Genomic DNA, 16,547 nt, shown 5'->3' with positions numbered 1-16,547 from the left:
ATTATACTGTCTGTAGTTGCTCCCTAGTAGTTGAATTTGACTTCACAAACTTTAAATTTTTAAATCAACCACAGATATTCCCTGTCACATCTATTCCCTGGTATAAAACTTCTTTTGTTACTGCACTTCCTCATCAATTGCATATGATACCTATTTGCTTCTACTTGGGGAAAACTCTGAGCTGTGCATCCCATAGTTTGTGAAAAGTTCTGTCTGTCGATTGGTCATAGATTATGATGTACTGTAGCATCATATGTGGTCAATTTCACATGCTGGTGAAGCAGCTGTGGGATTCTGCATTACACCATTCCAGTAACTTTACAATGATTCCTTTTTCTTCTAGACCAAAGGCTCTCAGAGTGGTACACCTTCAGGCACACAAAAGAAAGTTAAACGAACTCTTCCAAATCCACCACCTGAGGAGGAAACAGCTGGGGGCCAGTCTGGTTATACGACAGTAGGTTCAGTTTCGCGCAGACGAATCTGCAGGACAAACACAATGGCCAGAGCAAAGATCCTTCAAGACATAGACAGAGAGCTCGACCTTGTCGAGCGAGAGTCTTCTAAGCTTCGAAAGAAGCAGGCTGAGTTGGATGAGGAGGAAAAAGAAATTGATGCCAAGTTGAGGTACCTGGAAATGGGCATTAACAGGAGAAAAGAAGCTTTGCTGAAAGAGCGCGAGAAGAGGGAGAGGGCGTATTTGCAGGGTGTTGCTGAAGAACGGGATTATATGTCGGACAGTGAAGTAAGCAACATCAGAGGGACTAGGGTGGAAAGTCAACATGGTTTAGAAAGACCAAGAACTGCACCACAGTCTGAATTTAATCAGTTCATACCACCACAGACCCAGCCTGAACCTCAGTATGCCCAGCCCACTAGTCCTTATACTCAGTATCAATATGCACCTCCTTCACTGCCAACACAAGCCCCTTCTCAATATACCCAACAGACTCACTACCAGCAGCAGTCCCTGTACCATCAACCAGTTTCTCCTTACCAAACCCAGTCCAGCTACTCTTCCGTGCCAACATTGTCTTACCCTCAGGCCTCCCAACAGCAAAACTACCAGCATCCATCACAGATGCTTTTAATGCAGTCAAAACCAAGACAGACTACCCTTGCTGACCTGGAACCAAAGATTACCACGAACTATGAGGTCATACGCAACCAGCCCCTCATGATTGTACCTTCTTCCACTGACAGTACGTATGCAGTTCCCCACCTTGGAAGCAAGTATAGCACTCTTGACCTGAGGATAGGTTTAGATGAGAGAAGCAGCATGGCAAGCAGCCCTATGTCAAGCATATCTGCTGATTCCTTCTATGCAGATATTGACCATCATGCTCCCAGGAACTATGTCCTAATTGATGACATTGGCGAACTCACGAAAGGCACCACAGGGCTGTCTTCTACTTTTAGCATCCCTGACAAAGATCTCTCAAAGGCTGACCGTCTGCTTCGCGCGGCCGAGGTGCGAAGGAGTGCCGAGGTAACAGATTTCCTCGGCCCCCTTCAGACTTCCTCCAGACTGCACACCTATGGGAAAGCTGAAGAAGATTCTATGGAGGATCCTTATGAATTAAAACTCCTGAAACAGCAAATAAAGCAGGAGTTCCGTCGGGGAACTGAAGGGCTGGAGCATATCTCTGGACTGCCTCACTATTACCATGGTGACAGCAGTTACAGACACTTTCCAAAGTCTGAAAAGTACAGTATCAGCAGACTTACACTTGAAAAGCAAGCTGCCAAACAGCTTTCATCATCCGTGCTGTACCAGAAACAAACCAAACATAAAAAAGCATTAATTGACCCTAAAATTACCAAGTTTTCCCCCATACAGGAAAGCAGAGATTTGGAGCCGGATTATAGTAGTTACCTTCCTTCTAGCACCTCAGCAGTTGGTGGTCTTTCATCCAGAGCTAGATTACTACAGGATGATATTACATTTGGCCTGAGAAAAAATATCTCTGAGCAGCAGAAATACTTGGGTTCCACACTTGGAGCTAACCTTGCACAGTCTCTTGGACAAACTCTGAATTTAGGCCCTACTATGAGATCTTCTCTTCAAGATGAGCTGGACAAGCCATATCCCAGCGGCAGCAGGTCAAGACCTTCTTCAAGGCCTTCTTCAGTCTATGGACTTGACCTTTCAATCAAAAGAGATTCGTCCAGTTCATCTCTGAGATTGAAAACTGAGAGCGAGCCCTTAGATGTGTCATACCCATCACCTTCAGTAAGAACAAAACCGTCCAGCCTACCGATAAGCCAGAGCAGGGGGCGGATTCCAATTGTGGCCCAAAACTCAGAGGAAGAAAGTCCTCTGAGCCCAGTTGGACAACCAATGGGTATGACCCGGGCTTCTGGTGGACCCCTTCCTCCTATTTGTGCTGATTCCAGGGACCAGTTCGGCTCTAGCCACTCTCTTCCTGAGGTGCAGCAGCACATGAGAGAAGATACAAGGACCAGAGGATATGACCGGGATATCGCATTCATAATGGATGACTTCCAGCATGCAATGTCAGATAGTGAAGGTAAATTAGGCCTCAGACTGTTAGCTCACTGTCATTCTGCAAACGTCCACTTTTATGCATGTATGTGATCGTGCTGGTCTATGCATATGAAGCTTCAATTTCTCTTATTATGTTTGCTGTCTAAAGTTTATCTTGTGTACTGTACTTCTTTGTGTGTGGTTTTGTTTATCCTGCTGTGCTGTGTGCACATGAAGCATGCCTATGGCTCTTTTCCATTTATGTCTTTTTTTTGGTCTTTTCAATGTGTATGATCTGAACGTTTTTGTCTGTAAAACCATTTCAAGTAATTTCTTGGCGCATTTTGTTTCCTAATGTGATTATTCCTCTTGCATGTAGGTTTGTCTGCAAGAAATATAACTTATTTTGCCGATTTTGTTAAAATTAGGTTTTAGCACTTAATCTGAACGTAATATGCTTTGGCTACGAAATTGTTTCTTTTCGTTAGGAAGTTATTTGTTTTTATCTTTATATATAGTTTGTTACGTTAGTGATAGTTAGTCGGCCAGGAAAATAAATTAAGATGTTAGATAGATTTATGATGGCATATCTGCCATAAAAGCAAATCTAACCTTTTATTAAAGGCAAACAAGTGCCTCATTTGACCAACTAAAGGCTCTCATATTAAAAGAAATCCAAACTTAACTTTTTAATACAAACTGAGGTTTCATATCATGATTGTATCTAAATCATACCTGATGTTGAATGAAAATGAAGACATATGTTTGAAAGACATTTCTTTCTCCTTTTTTTGCTGAATAAACAAGATTCTGCTCTGAATAAAACTTTACTTAGAAAGAAAAACCCCAGATAAACAGGCTGCAGATAAAATTAGTGAACGTGATCTTTGAAATCCCCACTTTTCTGCCATTGCTTGCCGGAATTGGCTCCGGCTACCCCGTGACCCTGAAAGAAGCAATTAGAAAATGGATGGATATTGGGAATATTTCTGCTGTGCTCATCCTTGCAAATGAGCAGTAAGGTGAGCTCGCATTGAGGCGGCAGCAGATTACATCGCCGTCCAACCCCAGGTTACTGCGGGCTTGGATCACCTGGAGATGATTTACGGCCACACCCATTCCAGGTGATTCAGAAGATCAAGACTGTGATAATCCACTGCTGGGGTGAGACTGTGCAGGCCCTTGTTTTTGCATGCTGCCTGCAGGTTTCCCCTCAGCAACTTCTTTCCCAGCATTTTGGTTCTTTCTACGCCTCACAGGTCTGCTGCTTGTCCAATCTCAGCAGCAGATACTACAGTATAATAGAGCCCCGCGCCCTGTCACATCATTGTCTTTATCTTCTGAATCACCTGGAACGGGCGTGTGTCGTAAAACGTCACCAGGTGATCCAAGTCTCCTGTCAATGGGTTTCCATTGACGGTGATGTAAAAGGCTGCCGTGAACATTGCTAGTGCTCATCAGTGAGGGAGAGTGTAACTCTTTCAGTTTGGACCTGAAATGTATTGAATGCAGGTTCTGGACCTTTTGAAACATTTGAGAATTCTCTTGTCTTGATGGCCAACAAAATTTTATCTTTTATAACATGTGGGAGACAGAAGTTACAGAAGTTCCTGAGCGCCTCCCCTCCTCTTCCAGTGAAAGAAGGAATTTGCCAGTATGTAAATGGATCAGGACTTAACTCAGTCTCTTTTACATGTCTATAAGGCATTGCAATATGATAGATTGAAATTAATCTTGAAATTAATCGTTGCTTTAAAGGCATTTATGTTTTGTCTGATTTGTTTCAGATCAGATAACAGAAATAATACATCAATTAAGATATGCAGTTTATAATATTTATAATTATATATACAGTATACTGTATATAATATCTCTTGCTGTTAAGTCCTGGAGTGCTTATACTTTGTATACTCCAATTCTAATACAGAACGTTTTTTAATCAACAAGTGTCATTTGGACTGCAAATTTAGCACTGAAGAAATTTTGTTTACTGGTAAACTAGTGTGTAGAAAGAGATACACTACAGATTTATTCACCTATCTGAGCCCAGCAGACTGACTGTTACTTGTCCACCTTTTCATTACAGGTATAGCAGTTACTTGACCAAGTTATTTTTATTTAAGGTTTTTTATTATATCCATTTGTGTTGTCTAGATAAAATATGCATTTTTTCCACATCAGAAGTTTATGGTTTGTTACTATTTCACATGCATTATGTTAACAATACCTCAATTCAGTGTCATACAATTGCATGTACATACAGTATACAGTAAATATGTAATGTGTGTATTGATTAAAATAAAGCAAATGTAATTTGCATGCATTTGATTTTTTATGACTGACATAGGATGTCAATGTGCCTGCTGATATAATTTGCATGTCTTTATGTTCTGAAAAATTAACCACTCATCGTACTATCATTACAGTTCTTCAACAAACATGATTTTTGGCATAATTTTAAATTAGGGCTGCAACAAATCCTTGATTTATTTCTTGTGACATGGGTATGTAGAATTTTTCAAAGTCTGTGGATTAACAAGTGTAGAGTGTGAACATCATGGGTCATTTTAGGTTAAGCATTTGAAGTTTACATTTTCTGGCAAAAACAGAAAATAGCACAGAGAAAATAAAAATGTAGAGACTGCATTGTCAAAAAAATTTAATGCATAACTTTTGGGTGCAGATTTAAGGTGAAGAGATGAAGTAGTGATCTCTGAGAACCACATGCAGTATTTACAGTAAAGTAGTATTACTGTATGTATTGTCAGGTATTTTTTTATTACTTAAATCATCAAATTCCATTCTTATCCTTACCACGAGAAATAATGGAGTGGAGCACACATTGCACAGGAAGAAGTTGTGTATATTGTTAGAAACAAGAGGCATTACAAGAGGCTGGGATGTGGCTTGTCTGTTAAAAACCATCACCTGCGGAGCAGAGGGATTTTCCTTGAGCTGCAAATGGGAGTTAAATTTCAGGACTAGTTTGGGAATCTCCATACACTGTGCAAGAGCTGCTTGGAATTGCTAGCAAGACAATACATATATTTGAGTAGGGAGCTGTGACAGCATTCATTGTCTGCAAAGGAATAGGTGAATAGGTGAAGAGGTGAAGATCCATTCCAAGCTGAAAGGTAAAAAGAAAAGAAACACAAAGTGTTGACACGCCTGAAGAAGGCTCCACAGCCAAAATTCATTCAGCTTGGAATGAACCTTCACCTGTTCCAGTGTGCAGTATAGCTTGCCATGGACCAGTGCTTAGTTTGTGTCGGAGACAGAATTAGAGAGTCAAAGTCATCTGTGTAATTCAGTTTTATGACATGTCAGAGAGATAAGGAATGAGGTACTGTGAGGCCCAGATAGACAGCAGAAACCAGAATTCTTGGGTGTCAAAACATTGGTTAGAGAAGGTAAGCGGTTGGGCCAGAGAATCTGTAAAGCAACCAAATATGGACCCTATCTCTTAATGTCCATTATGAAATACAGCTTTAGCCCAAGTAGTGTACTGGATATACACAGCAGGAAACATTTCTGCTGTTCTGTAGCTATCATGCCGAGGTACAGTAGCTCCAGTGCATTGTAAAACTGTCAGGTTTGGAGGAACTGTTCTGGGTAGTAATCTCTCCAAGGGAAGCTTGTGGTCTGAAAGTCAGTTAATTCGCCTCTCCAATAGGTGCAGTAAATAAAGCCGAAGATTTCTCATATGCCAGTGTACTGAGAGTTATCTTCCCCTCTGCAGGTTCCCGCCTGTCACTGGAGGGCTACTTACAAGATAACGTCAGTGTGAACGTGTCTGTCCAATTTGCATTCATGACCCAGTTTTTGTCTTCCATGTTCTCTGTCCCAAAGGAAGCAGATTGGCAGGTGTTTAAAAACTTGCGTTTCAGCTTTAGAGTCGTGGGAGTAGCAACAGCAGTGGGTGTTGTTTAATGAAAAATCTGAAAGGCAGATTTGTTTTGAAAAGATGTGTTCCATATTTTAGTTGGAGGAAATATATTAATCTGTAACCACCTTTCACATACAAGCTCTGCAGCCCTACTTTAAATATGCCAAAAGGAGGAAAGTTGCATGTGTATGGGTACTGTACAAAAGGGTGGGGTGATAAAGGCTGTCTTCAGCGGGATTCTGATTTGCTTTGAGGGTATTGAATCTTCTGTACGGCATCCCTGCTATGACATCAAGAATGAAAATGCCGAGCTTTTCAAGCCATCGACATCATTATAAAACAAATTCTAGGTTAATCATCGATGTCCCACTCAGTAATTGGCTGTTACTTGAGATACAAGGGTTTACTGTCATAATGTTCCTGATCACTTACATATGGTATAATTGTGCCCACAATTGGTAATAAAACTAGTTATGTTGTTCTTTTGGCAGCACTCTAGTACATATTAAAATGTTCAGAAAGAATTGCTGATACTCTATAGAAGTGAGAGGAAAATATATCCTTCAACATCCTTCGATGAGAAAACAGTTTAATAAACCTGTGAATTGAGGAAATGTGAAGAAAATGAAGAACTTTTATTCTAAGATAAAACCTGTTTAAAGGCACTGCCCATTCCTACTACTCTATTTACTGTAGTTAACAAAATTTTACCAAACTGTTTATCCTGTGAATTGCTGACTGGAGCACTTCTAGTTATCAGAAATTACAAAATGCCCTTTTTAACCCTTCCAAACAAATGACTTCCACTTTGGATGTGAACTAAAAACATATTGCAATTGATGGATTTAGGTAAAAATTAAATGCTGCCTTTATCCCTTTGAAAAAAAAAGATGAAAGAAATTTGATAATTTCTTAAGTAACCATTTTCAAGAAGAAAATATTGCTAGGTGGAAAGAGAGGGGAAAGGGATAGGGATTTAATTTACATAGGGAGAAAATAATAACTATTGCTATGACAGACCCCATCTTTGAGTGACTCTAGCTATCTTAGCACATGTAAACTCACGAGGAAGACGCTGTACAGTGCAAGAGTCTTTATTGCAGAGTTACCGTAAGAACAGGTCTTGCAGTCACAAACAGTCCCTTCTCCTCACTACTTAACACAAATAAGCCTCTCCAGACCTCTACCAAAAACTCAACCACCACTGTCACCAAAATTTTAATGGACTGATTGACACCCACTGAAACTATTTACAAGTGATCGAGGCCTTTGTCAGATCTAGTGGCTGTTGGCTGTTACTGTACGATCTTCAAAACCTGATCTGCCACAATTATATTTTTACTGGCATGTTTTTTTTTCTGTTTCTGTTAAGGCTGATCCTTAATATTGCTAAAGAACTATAATATAAATCAAATACGCTTGCTTTTTGCAGTATACTAATCCCGCTAAAGCTAATACATTAAGTAGGACAGAATATGCAGCTATTATGTGAAATTAGATGTCAGACGGTACAGTGTAGTATAACCTTGTCCTAGTTGTGGTATTAAACACCTCTCTGGTGACACAAATGTGTCTGGGAGAAATGATCACGTTAAATCAAGGCAGGGTAAAAGCTGAACTTACAAATTGCTTACGTTTCTAAGGAGTAAGGTAAGGCTAAGAGGTTGTGAAGTGCTGTTCCTCTGGGAGAATATGGACTGTGTCTTGCAAGATTAGTTTTATTCCTAGTAGTATTTACTGTATACTTTCAAAGCACTAATTGACCGATTTTGTTGTCCCTCTGAAACCTTGGTCAGTTACTGAGAATTTCATATGTATACCATTCCAAAAGTTACTTAACATTACTGTATGACCTACATGGCACACAGTTCCTCTGGTGTGGCTCTATAGCATCTTAATATAACATAAACTCTTGGTAAAACCCTCTTGGATATTTCTGGTCATGAAAAGGTTCCCTATAAGATCATAACCGAATTTTCAGAAACAGTTTGCAGGCTAATACAGTATATAGATATATTTATGTATAATCCACCGTTATGAGCCTCAATTAGAAATACCTATGATTTATTATACAGTACTTATAGTCATTATATTACAGTTTGCTGAATTCAGATAAAGATTCTCAGATTACAGAAAAGTCACAGATGAAAGAGACAATCACTGATGTCTTTTCTGCTGTAGGAAGCACTAACCTTTTCTTGTAGTAATTTGCCATTTAGATTCTAAAACATAATTTTGCATCACAGCAGGAGGCACTAGCTGGGATTTAGAAGGTGAGAGTTAAAATAATTTTAAAACTCATAAAGCATAAATATATATTTACCATATGTCTCATGGTTTGAACAAATTGCATCTCAGTGGTACACTTCCAATCCATTGGTATTCATCCCCATATGCACCCAAAGCTGTTGTTTAGGGATTGTGAGTCTTCCTTATCTACATGCATAATAATGTAAGTGTAAAAAATAATTTTGAATGCAAAATATACTTGTTCCAAGTTTTCTGTAGTACATTCATTATTATCCACTCAAACCATTGGTTCACACCATGATTGATACATTCTTCGTATTGTTAATGGAGGCTAAAATTAGCTGTCACTTCTGTGAATTGATGACCTGTACTAAAACACTTGTATCTTGTCTGGCAACCTTTATGTCTAATCACAGCTGTATGGGACTGATGTGTGCAACAACAACCAAGTAAAAAGTTTTGTCTGTTTTGTAATATAATATAATACCTCTACAACTCACAATGGTATCAACACTTTTCTGTTTTCTCTTGTTGAGAAAGCAGCACACCACAGTTATGTAATTCTGCTGCACAATTTATGTTTTGCATAAAGAGTAACAACTTTAGTTGAAACATCACTCCTTTTAGGCTGACAAACTGATCAAACAGATCACATTTTAAATACACAGTATAACCATACATGTATAAAAAACTAATTTCAGGACAGATTTAGTCAATTTAATTTGACACTTCATCACTCCATGTGTAAGAGGTTAATTGCATCTTTTTTGACTGCAGTTTAATTCCTTTTTAGAATGTGATCGCTACAAAAAAACATTTGAATGCGCCAAGAATACATTGGGATGCAGCGTTCCACAGCAAAATTACGGTATTTTTTTTCCTAGACATTTCTTCATTTGGCACAAGTCAAGAAGACTTTAGATTTCATATTTTATTTGTCATGAAGAAAATAAAACAAATAATAATTCATTTAATTTTGACAAATCTGAGTTCTAAATTAAGAAAGAAACATGAAGATGAATACTAATCATACTACAGTATATGAAACAGGCCCAGGGAACTGTTCTATACCAAGGTATTGTAAATCTATTCTTTGTAAACATTCAGTGTTGCAGATATTAATAACAGATACAACACATAGTATATAACACATTTATAAATTTGTTATAAAATAGTTATAGTTTTTTTCTGTTTTGTTGTTGTTTTTACAGTATACATAGGAAAAACAATACCTTAAGATAGATCTCTTGCTAGATTATAACTTTTACATAAAGTCAAGCACTCCTGGATTTGAATAAGTCAATGTTGTAAGTCATACACTTGAAACAAACATTAAGAAAAATGTCAATTGAGAGAAAACTGTATGGCATTTTTCGCATTTACTGTAGACAGTATGTGAAATTCTGGGATTTCAATTTCAAATAGTGATTAAAAAATTATATATGCGAAACAAACTCATTCTTTCTGTGAAGAACTTAAGAGTCCAAAACCATCCATATTTTATTGCAAGATTCGGTTGACATTTCCAAATAAATTAACGTTAAAGGTCACGTAGGGGCATTCAAAGAAGTAGAAATATGGAGGTAGTTTTGTGAAACCTTTAGAAGGCGATATAAGAAATTAATTTCCTTCAAAACCCATGCTGATTAGGTGGTAGTTTTGATTTTTTTCATGCTTGGGGCAAATGGTCAGTGCCATTCTTATGAACTTAACTGAATTACACATGACATGATAGTATACCGTCTATTCATTTTTAGCTGAAAAATAACATTTACTAGTTTTTGATATTGGGAAATAGCTTTCATCTTATGATGAAAGACCTTTTTTTCCAGAATAGATTACATTTATTGACAAGCACCCTGAAAAATGAAGGAAGTATTCCTTCAAAAATCACAGACCTTCATTAAAGCCTAATGTATGTTTTAGCTGTCTTTCCTCTCGTTGTGCTTCTGCTTACTGTTTTTTTATTTCTCCCAACGTGTCACACGTTTCCTTGCATGAACTTACTGATCCCAAGCAATACAATAAGCAGGTTGTTCTATGCCCTGCTGTCCATCACTGCTGTTGTTTTCTTCTGGGATGGGGCAATTGATTCTAACTTGCTTTCCAAAGCATACCACCTGCGCCGGGAGGAGACTGATTGGTTTGACAAGCCTCGCGATTCCCGCCTGGAAAATGGGCACGCTGTGGATCGGAGGCTTAGTGATAGAACATCACATAGCAGACAAAGCCAGCACCAGCAAGGAGAGGTAAGGAGACCTGTTTTTTTAATGGTTTTAGCAAGAACAATACACATTTTGAATACCCACTTTATACAGTAGGTCGTCTTTGGAACAACTTCCAGGATTGTGATGGTAATAGCGAGCAGCAATTGCTGTGTATTATGGGATATATGAATATGTATTAAGTTTCTGGCTGTTTCACAGCACTAGAAAGCAGAGCTGCCTAAAGAGACTTCTAATTCTTAGAGGCAGAGCCCTTATTATGGTTTATCAGTGCAGCAAAGCTCTACTATGACCAGTGAAACAGACACCTATGAATCTGAGAAAATGCACTATTTGTGTGGTTGGTATAATTTCCAATAGTACTACTGAAAATACAAATTAGACATTCTGTTTTATAATTAAGATCACGTATTCTGTGTTGGAAATAACTACTGTATGTAGCCAGAGGAAAAAGTAGGTACTGTAAATAGCACATGTATAAATGTGTGTGCATTGTATGACATGCATAAAGTGGTAAATATCGTATAAACATGTTCCCAGGATCATTCTGATTATATTTTTAGCCTTCCTCAACACATACTGTACAGCTGTGCGGTCTGCAGTCAACTTTGATTTCCTCTTTGCAGTAGCAGCCTTCAAAACAATCCACAACATTTCAGTGAGATTGACATACTGTATGGAACAAGTAATAGGTTTATTCCATGCTGAAAAAAAAGAAGAAAGAAAATACAACGTTTTGGCCATGGAGCCTTCTTCAGGTGTGGGAGCCTTCTTCACACCTGAAGAAGGCTCCACGGCCGAAACGTTGTATTTTCTTTCTTCTTTTTTTTCAGCATGGAATAAACCTATTACTTGTTCCTTTGCAGCCTACGCATGGTGACGCAGCCACCCACCTGAAATATGGAAGATGTAGATGGCTAATCCATAATTGTAATATTTCTGTTTTGCAGAAATTCATTCATAGAACTAATAGATTTTACTGCCAGAACATGCATCCAATAAAATTCCAAACCCTTGGTAGCACATGAGAGTGCAACATTACTTAATAAATTTATTCTTTAACAGTACTCATGTTGCGAGTGCCTGAAAGTAAATGAAGTCCATTGCATCACAGATTCTCCACTGTATTTAACATCAGAGTCGGAGAAAGTTTCTTCTTCCTCTCTTCCTACAAATATATTTTTTCCAATTCATCTAATCCTAATATTTTAATGTTTTTTTGTAATTCTTTCTATCCTCATCAATATTCTGGAGTTTGTGACAACATTTCAACTGCAAGGCCGTTTAATGAGAAATGGGTTATCTGAGCCTTTCTAGTAAACGTTTCACAGCACTGAAAGAGACGTTTTGACGTTAACTGATGTTCGTCTCGTAGTTTGAGATCTGTCTATACTTGGTATGCAGGACCTCAGTGTTGTCTCCCACATTAACTGTTTTGACCTAGAATTGCCAGTTTTTGTACCCACCCAATGTGGAATCACCTGCTGTGTATTTTTAAGACAGCTGGCAGGTACTGTACGAGCCACATGAGTACACATAGTGGAGAATGAAGAAGTGAGGGCACAGTCCCCTGACTCTATAAAATTTCAAGCTACTTATCTTTTAAAGTTCAAAGGCATCACGTCCCCATGGGGGTGGGGGGGTTCCGTGCCAATTGGAGGAGAGGTACTGTACATCGCTCATGTTGAAGGCACCTCAGAGGTCACTGTGTCACTGATAGCCGTGGTTGACCAATCCCACCCTGCCCTTGGTGGTGCTCAGCCAAGTGTATGCTGATTCTTGGGGAACTCTGGTCACAGTCAGCTAGCAACATGACCCAGTCGAATCACGGAGCACTGAGCCCCCCTGTGCTCAGATGAGCACCTTTAATGGTTGAGGCACTCAGGAGGCTCTTTGTGGTTTTATCTCCTTAGCAAATTCATGGGGGAAAATCAGATCACACTACAGGTATACAGTATGCCCTCTGCAAACAGAAAGTTGTAAAGAAGAGCATTATGAAGAGTGTGGCACACCCTCTCTACGGTGCATTTACTATACACTACTCCCATCTGGGAAATGCCTCTGTGTCCCCAGGTGTATCAGTAACAGACTCAGGCAATCTTTCATCCCCTCTGCAGTCTCACTTTCAAACATTCTAAAATAACTCTCGTATCTTATCTCACTGTTGTACCGTATATACATTTGCTGGTGATGTTTGTCTGTTTTTGTTGTGTTAATTATTATTACTACCTGTTTTGTCCCTGATGCTGAGGGAGCCGTTCCACTCCTTTATTTTCTCTACGTTAGACGACTGTCATTCCCAGCTCTATCCACGCCACTCACTCACATACTCATGACGGAGGCCACAAACACACAAGGAATGATTGAAGTGAATGAACAGAGCTAGAAATTCCTCACGTTTACAACTACAATAAAGAAAAACAATTCCGTCATTTGCTATTCCAGCAGAACCCTGCAGAAATTGCAGAGCTACATACCTTACTTTCCTTGCAGTCCTGTCTGTGTTCAATGAGCTCCAGATATCACCTGGCACCGCAGTGCACTTGTCTAGCGCCAGATTGTTTTTCTGGCCTCATACAGTCCTGCCAGCTGGCATATGTTGTATTCCAGCCAGCAGGTCCAGTCTCAGATCTCAGATCTGTCTTTCGCACTTTGGAAGGGGCTCTGGGCCACTGGGTGACCATTTGTCAGAGGCTTATGGTCTACTAGTGACACTAATGGCAGAGTGGCCTAGACCTTCCTATGTCTCCCCTGGGGATGCCTGGAGTTCTACAGGACCAGTGTCTCCTGTAAGCCCTCTACTTCTTATATGGGGCCTGTTGGCCACAGTGGAGCACCACCACTTTCCTATGCTATTTGAACATCTCCTGGTATACACTACAGTGTCAAACATGGAGCTGGGGTCCTCCCAAGTATAGCCTGATATTGTGCAAGTCATATTGTTGTTTCTGGTGGCACCCAGCGAACACTGTTGCCAAGTGAAAGCCTGGGCAGTGTCCATACACTCCTGAGGGTTGGCCAGGTACTCAGGGGGTGAATTGGATGACAGGCTCATTGTCTGGGGGCTGAAGGGAGGCACAGCTCTTTTAAATATTTTTTTTTATGTAACTGTCTATTCCCAAGAGCGGGTTAACATTTCTATTCTATTTCTTTTAGACCAAGCCCATTCAGTACAGTTTTCCCAATATTCGAGTGAAACTGCAAAAGGATCCAAAAGACCACAGTGTGTCAGGTATGTTTTTAAGTTCACATAGTATTTAAAAATTAGAATTAAGCTATAATGCTTATGATGCTTTTGTCATATAAGTTAAAATTTGACACCAACCTCTGTCTCTGGAAGTGGGATACTCATTACCATATGAATGATAAAGATTATTCGTAAAGAAATGATGTTATTTAATTAACGAGGTGTTTTGTTCTAAAGTCTTCATGTACATACTAATTTGCACAAAAAAACAAGGAACATTACCTTATCATTAATTCATATAAAGAATACATACTGTATGTAGGCAGTCACACACAGTCTTAATATACAGTATGAGTCCAAAGTGGCTTACAGAAGTTACAGTACATTTCAGAATCAATTTATGCAGCTAGGTTTGCTAAAGCAGTTTGGTTAAAGTACTGTACCTTACTCAAGACTCCATATACCTGTGCTCTGAATCCATGACTGCAATGTAAAATTTTACTAACACTTGAATATTTTATTTTCCACGGCAACTTCTCTCCACTTTGATAGGTTAGAACATGAAACGTCATCATTCAGCAAGGAATTCTGGGTGATTCCCTTTTGAGGACTCCGCTCCGATGTGCACTTTACGGAAGGGTGCATATAGGGCGCATTGGGGGTGCTCCTGAGTAGGACTGGGAAACACAAATTTAGAAATGGGACACCCCAAGTCCTTGCAGACTTGAGCAGGAACATGCATATGAAGGGCACAAGACCTCAAGTGTGCATATTGGGACATGGCCATCCTTTAAATTACGGCTGTTTAAATCTCCAAGCCTTATAGTTCCAACTCCACATTTTGTGTGCACTCCGCATTTTGTGGCAAAAACGTTGGAAAAATATACATTTGTGCACCTAAAAAAGCTGAGATTGTCACTACATATAATGTTCTGTGTACTGTTACTAGACTGAATAACAAGTCAGTGCCCTGGCATCTTTGAGTATTGTGTTTCTATTTTAAATGAAGCACTTCAGTATGTACTGGAAATATTTAATCTCCTGTTTGTTTTTTTAGGCAGCGGGTTAGGTATCAGAATAGTAGGTGGAAAGGAAATTCCCGGAAACACAGGAGATATTGGAGCGTACATTGCCAAGGTCTTACCTGGAGGGACTGCTGAACAGACAGGAAAAATTGTCGAAGGTAGGTGTTCTAGGGGAATGTAATCAATAAACTAGTCATTTTAACAGCAAATTACGGTACATAAGTTTGCTTTTTTACAATGCTGATTTGTGATGGTTTTATGTGGAGCCAAGAGGGCACAGGTGCATGAATCGGGGCCTATACAGAATATGTCACGGGGAACATGTTTCCACATTTATGGAATGAGTTCAGAACATTGCTAAGGATCATGGGAATGAATATTATATATTAATTAGCTTTTGCTATTTTAGAATGCTGACAGGGGGAGGGGTCATCAGTGGGGATTTCAGATTCCAAATCTGGTGTATAGTTTTTGCAGTAAAGTGAAAGCTAGCTGCTCACAGACAGCTACTTCACCCTCACTGAGGCTCTTCAATGTTTCACAGTTAACTCCGACCTGTGAATAAAGGTATCTTGCCAGGAGCCTTCCATGTCTGGGGTGTGCTTAAGAGTATGTGTCACAGATAAGTACATTATATATACTGTAGCACAGTGACCTACATCTGAGGGATACTTTCTAGCCAACTATGACACCTACAGTAGCAATTTTCAGGGTGCTAAAACAGTCTTTCTCCTGCAACAGGATCTTTATATCTCCCAGAACCACCAGTACACCCATAGATCAGACAAGACAGTTATCCTACATAATTCCCCATTTTATTACAGCCTATTAATTTAAAAGTTACAATACCTACCACTGCCTACCGACACACAGAATGAATGACACAGTTGCCACAAAGGACACATACCTCACAGAAACACAGAAGCTCTCATGATAGCCAATTATCCAAAACCCCAAATGCCCAAAAAGAGGAGTCGAGCACCACTATTCCTCCATCTGGTACCCTGGTGTGCCTTCTACCGCCACAGAGCAGAAACATCGTGAGGTCTTTCAGTGACTTTAGGTATTGCCTTCGGTCCCAGCCAAACCAAACAACGTAGTCCATTATACACCCCTCCTACCCTTTCTCAGTAGTGGGTAGGGGGACAGGAAGACAATGCTGGAGCCTTCCTCTACTGCTCCCTGTACTGTCCCCATATGTTGTTCTCTCCTGTGTCCAGGGGTGCAATCTGAGTTCCCCCAAATTCTTCTCTGTCTCTTCTGCTCCTGTGATTCCTTCTGACTGGGGCTGACAAAGCCTATTCCAGACCAGGGCTCGGGATTTGCTATGAGGGGCGGGAGTGAGCTGGAGATGTCTTGGGTCTAGGCAGAGCTAACGACTGGGGCCTAATTAACGAGCTGACCTCTTGCAAATGGCAAATGGTATCCTGGAGCTCTGTCTCTTTTCTGTTTCCTGTTGGCTCACCTCCGCCCCAGGCCCAGTCCG

At 39.8% G+C, this 16,547-nt stretch overlaps 1 protein-coding gene across 1 annotated transcript in view; it reads left to right on the top strand.

Moving 5' to 3' along the window:
* Nucleotides 1–16,547, top strand: part of pclob (piccolo presynaptic cytomatrix protein b) — an 83,004-nt gene that overhangs the window by 18,590 nt on the left and 47,867 nt on the right. The window contains exons 6-10 of the mRNA XM_088922621.1: nt 344–2,531; nt 9,418–9,492; nt 10,737–10,873; nt 14,006–14,081; nt 15,094–15,219. Of these exons, the coding sequence (XP_088778747.1) occupies nt 344–2,531; nt 9,418–9,492; nt 10,737–10,873; nt 14,006–14,081; nt 15,094–15,219 (2,602 nt within the window). The remainder of the gene's footprint in view (nt 1–343; nt 2,532–9,417; nt 9,493–10,736; nt 10,874–14,005; nt 14,082–15,093; nt 15,220–16,547) is intronic.

Source organism: Atractosteus spatula, chromosome 8 (genome assembly GCF_055471065.1).
Source record: "Atractosteus spatula isolate fAtrSpa1 chromosome 8, fAtrSpa1.hap1, whole genome shotgun sequence".
NCBI lineage: Eukaryota > Metazoa > Chordata > Actinopteri > Semionotiformes > Lepisosteidae > Atractosteus > Atractosteus spatula.
The sequence above is the reverse complement of the archived record's forward strand: the minus strand, read 5'-3'. Positions and strand labels throughout refer to the sequence as shown.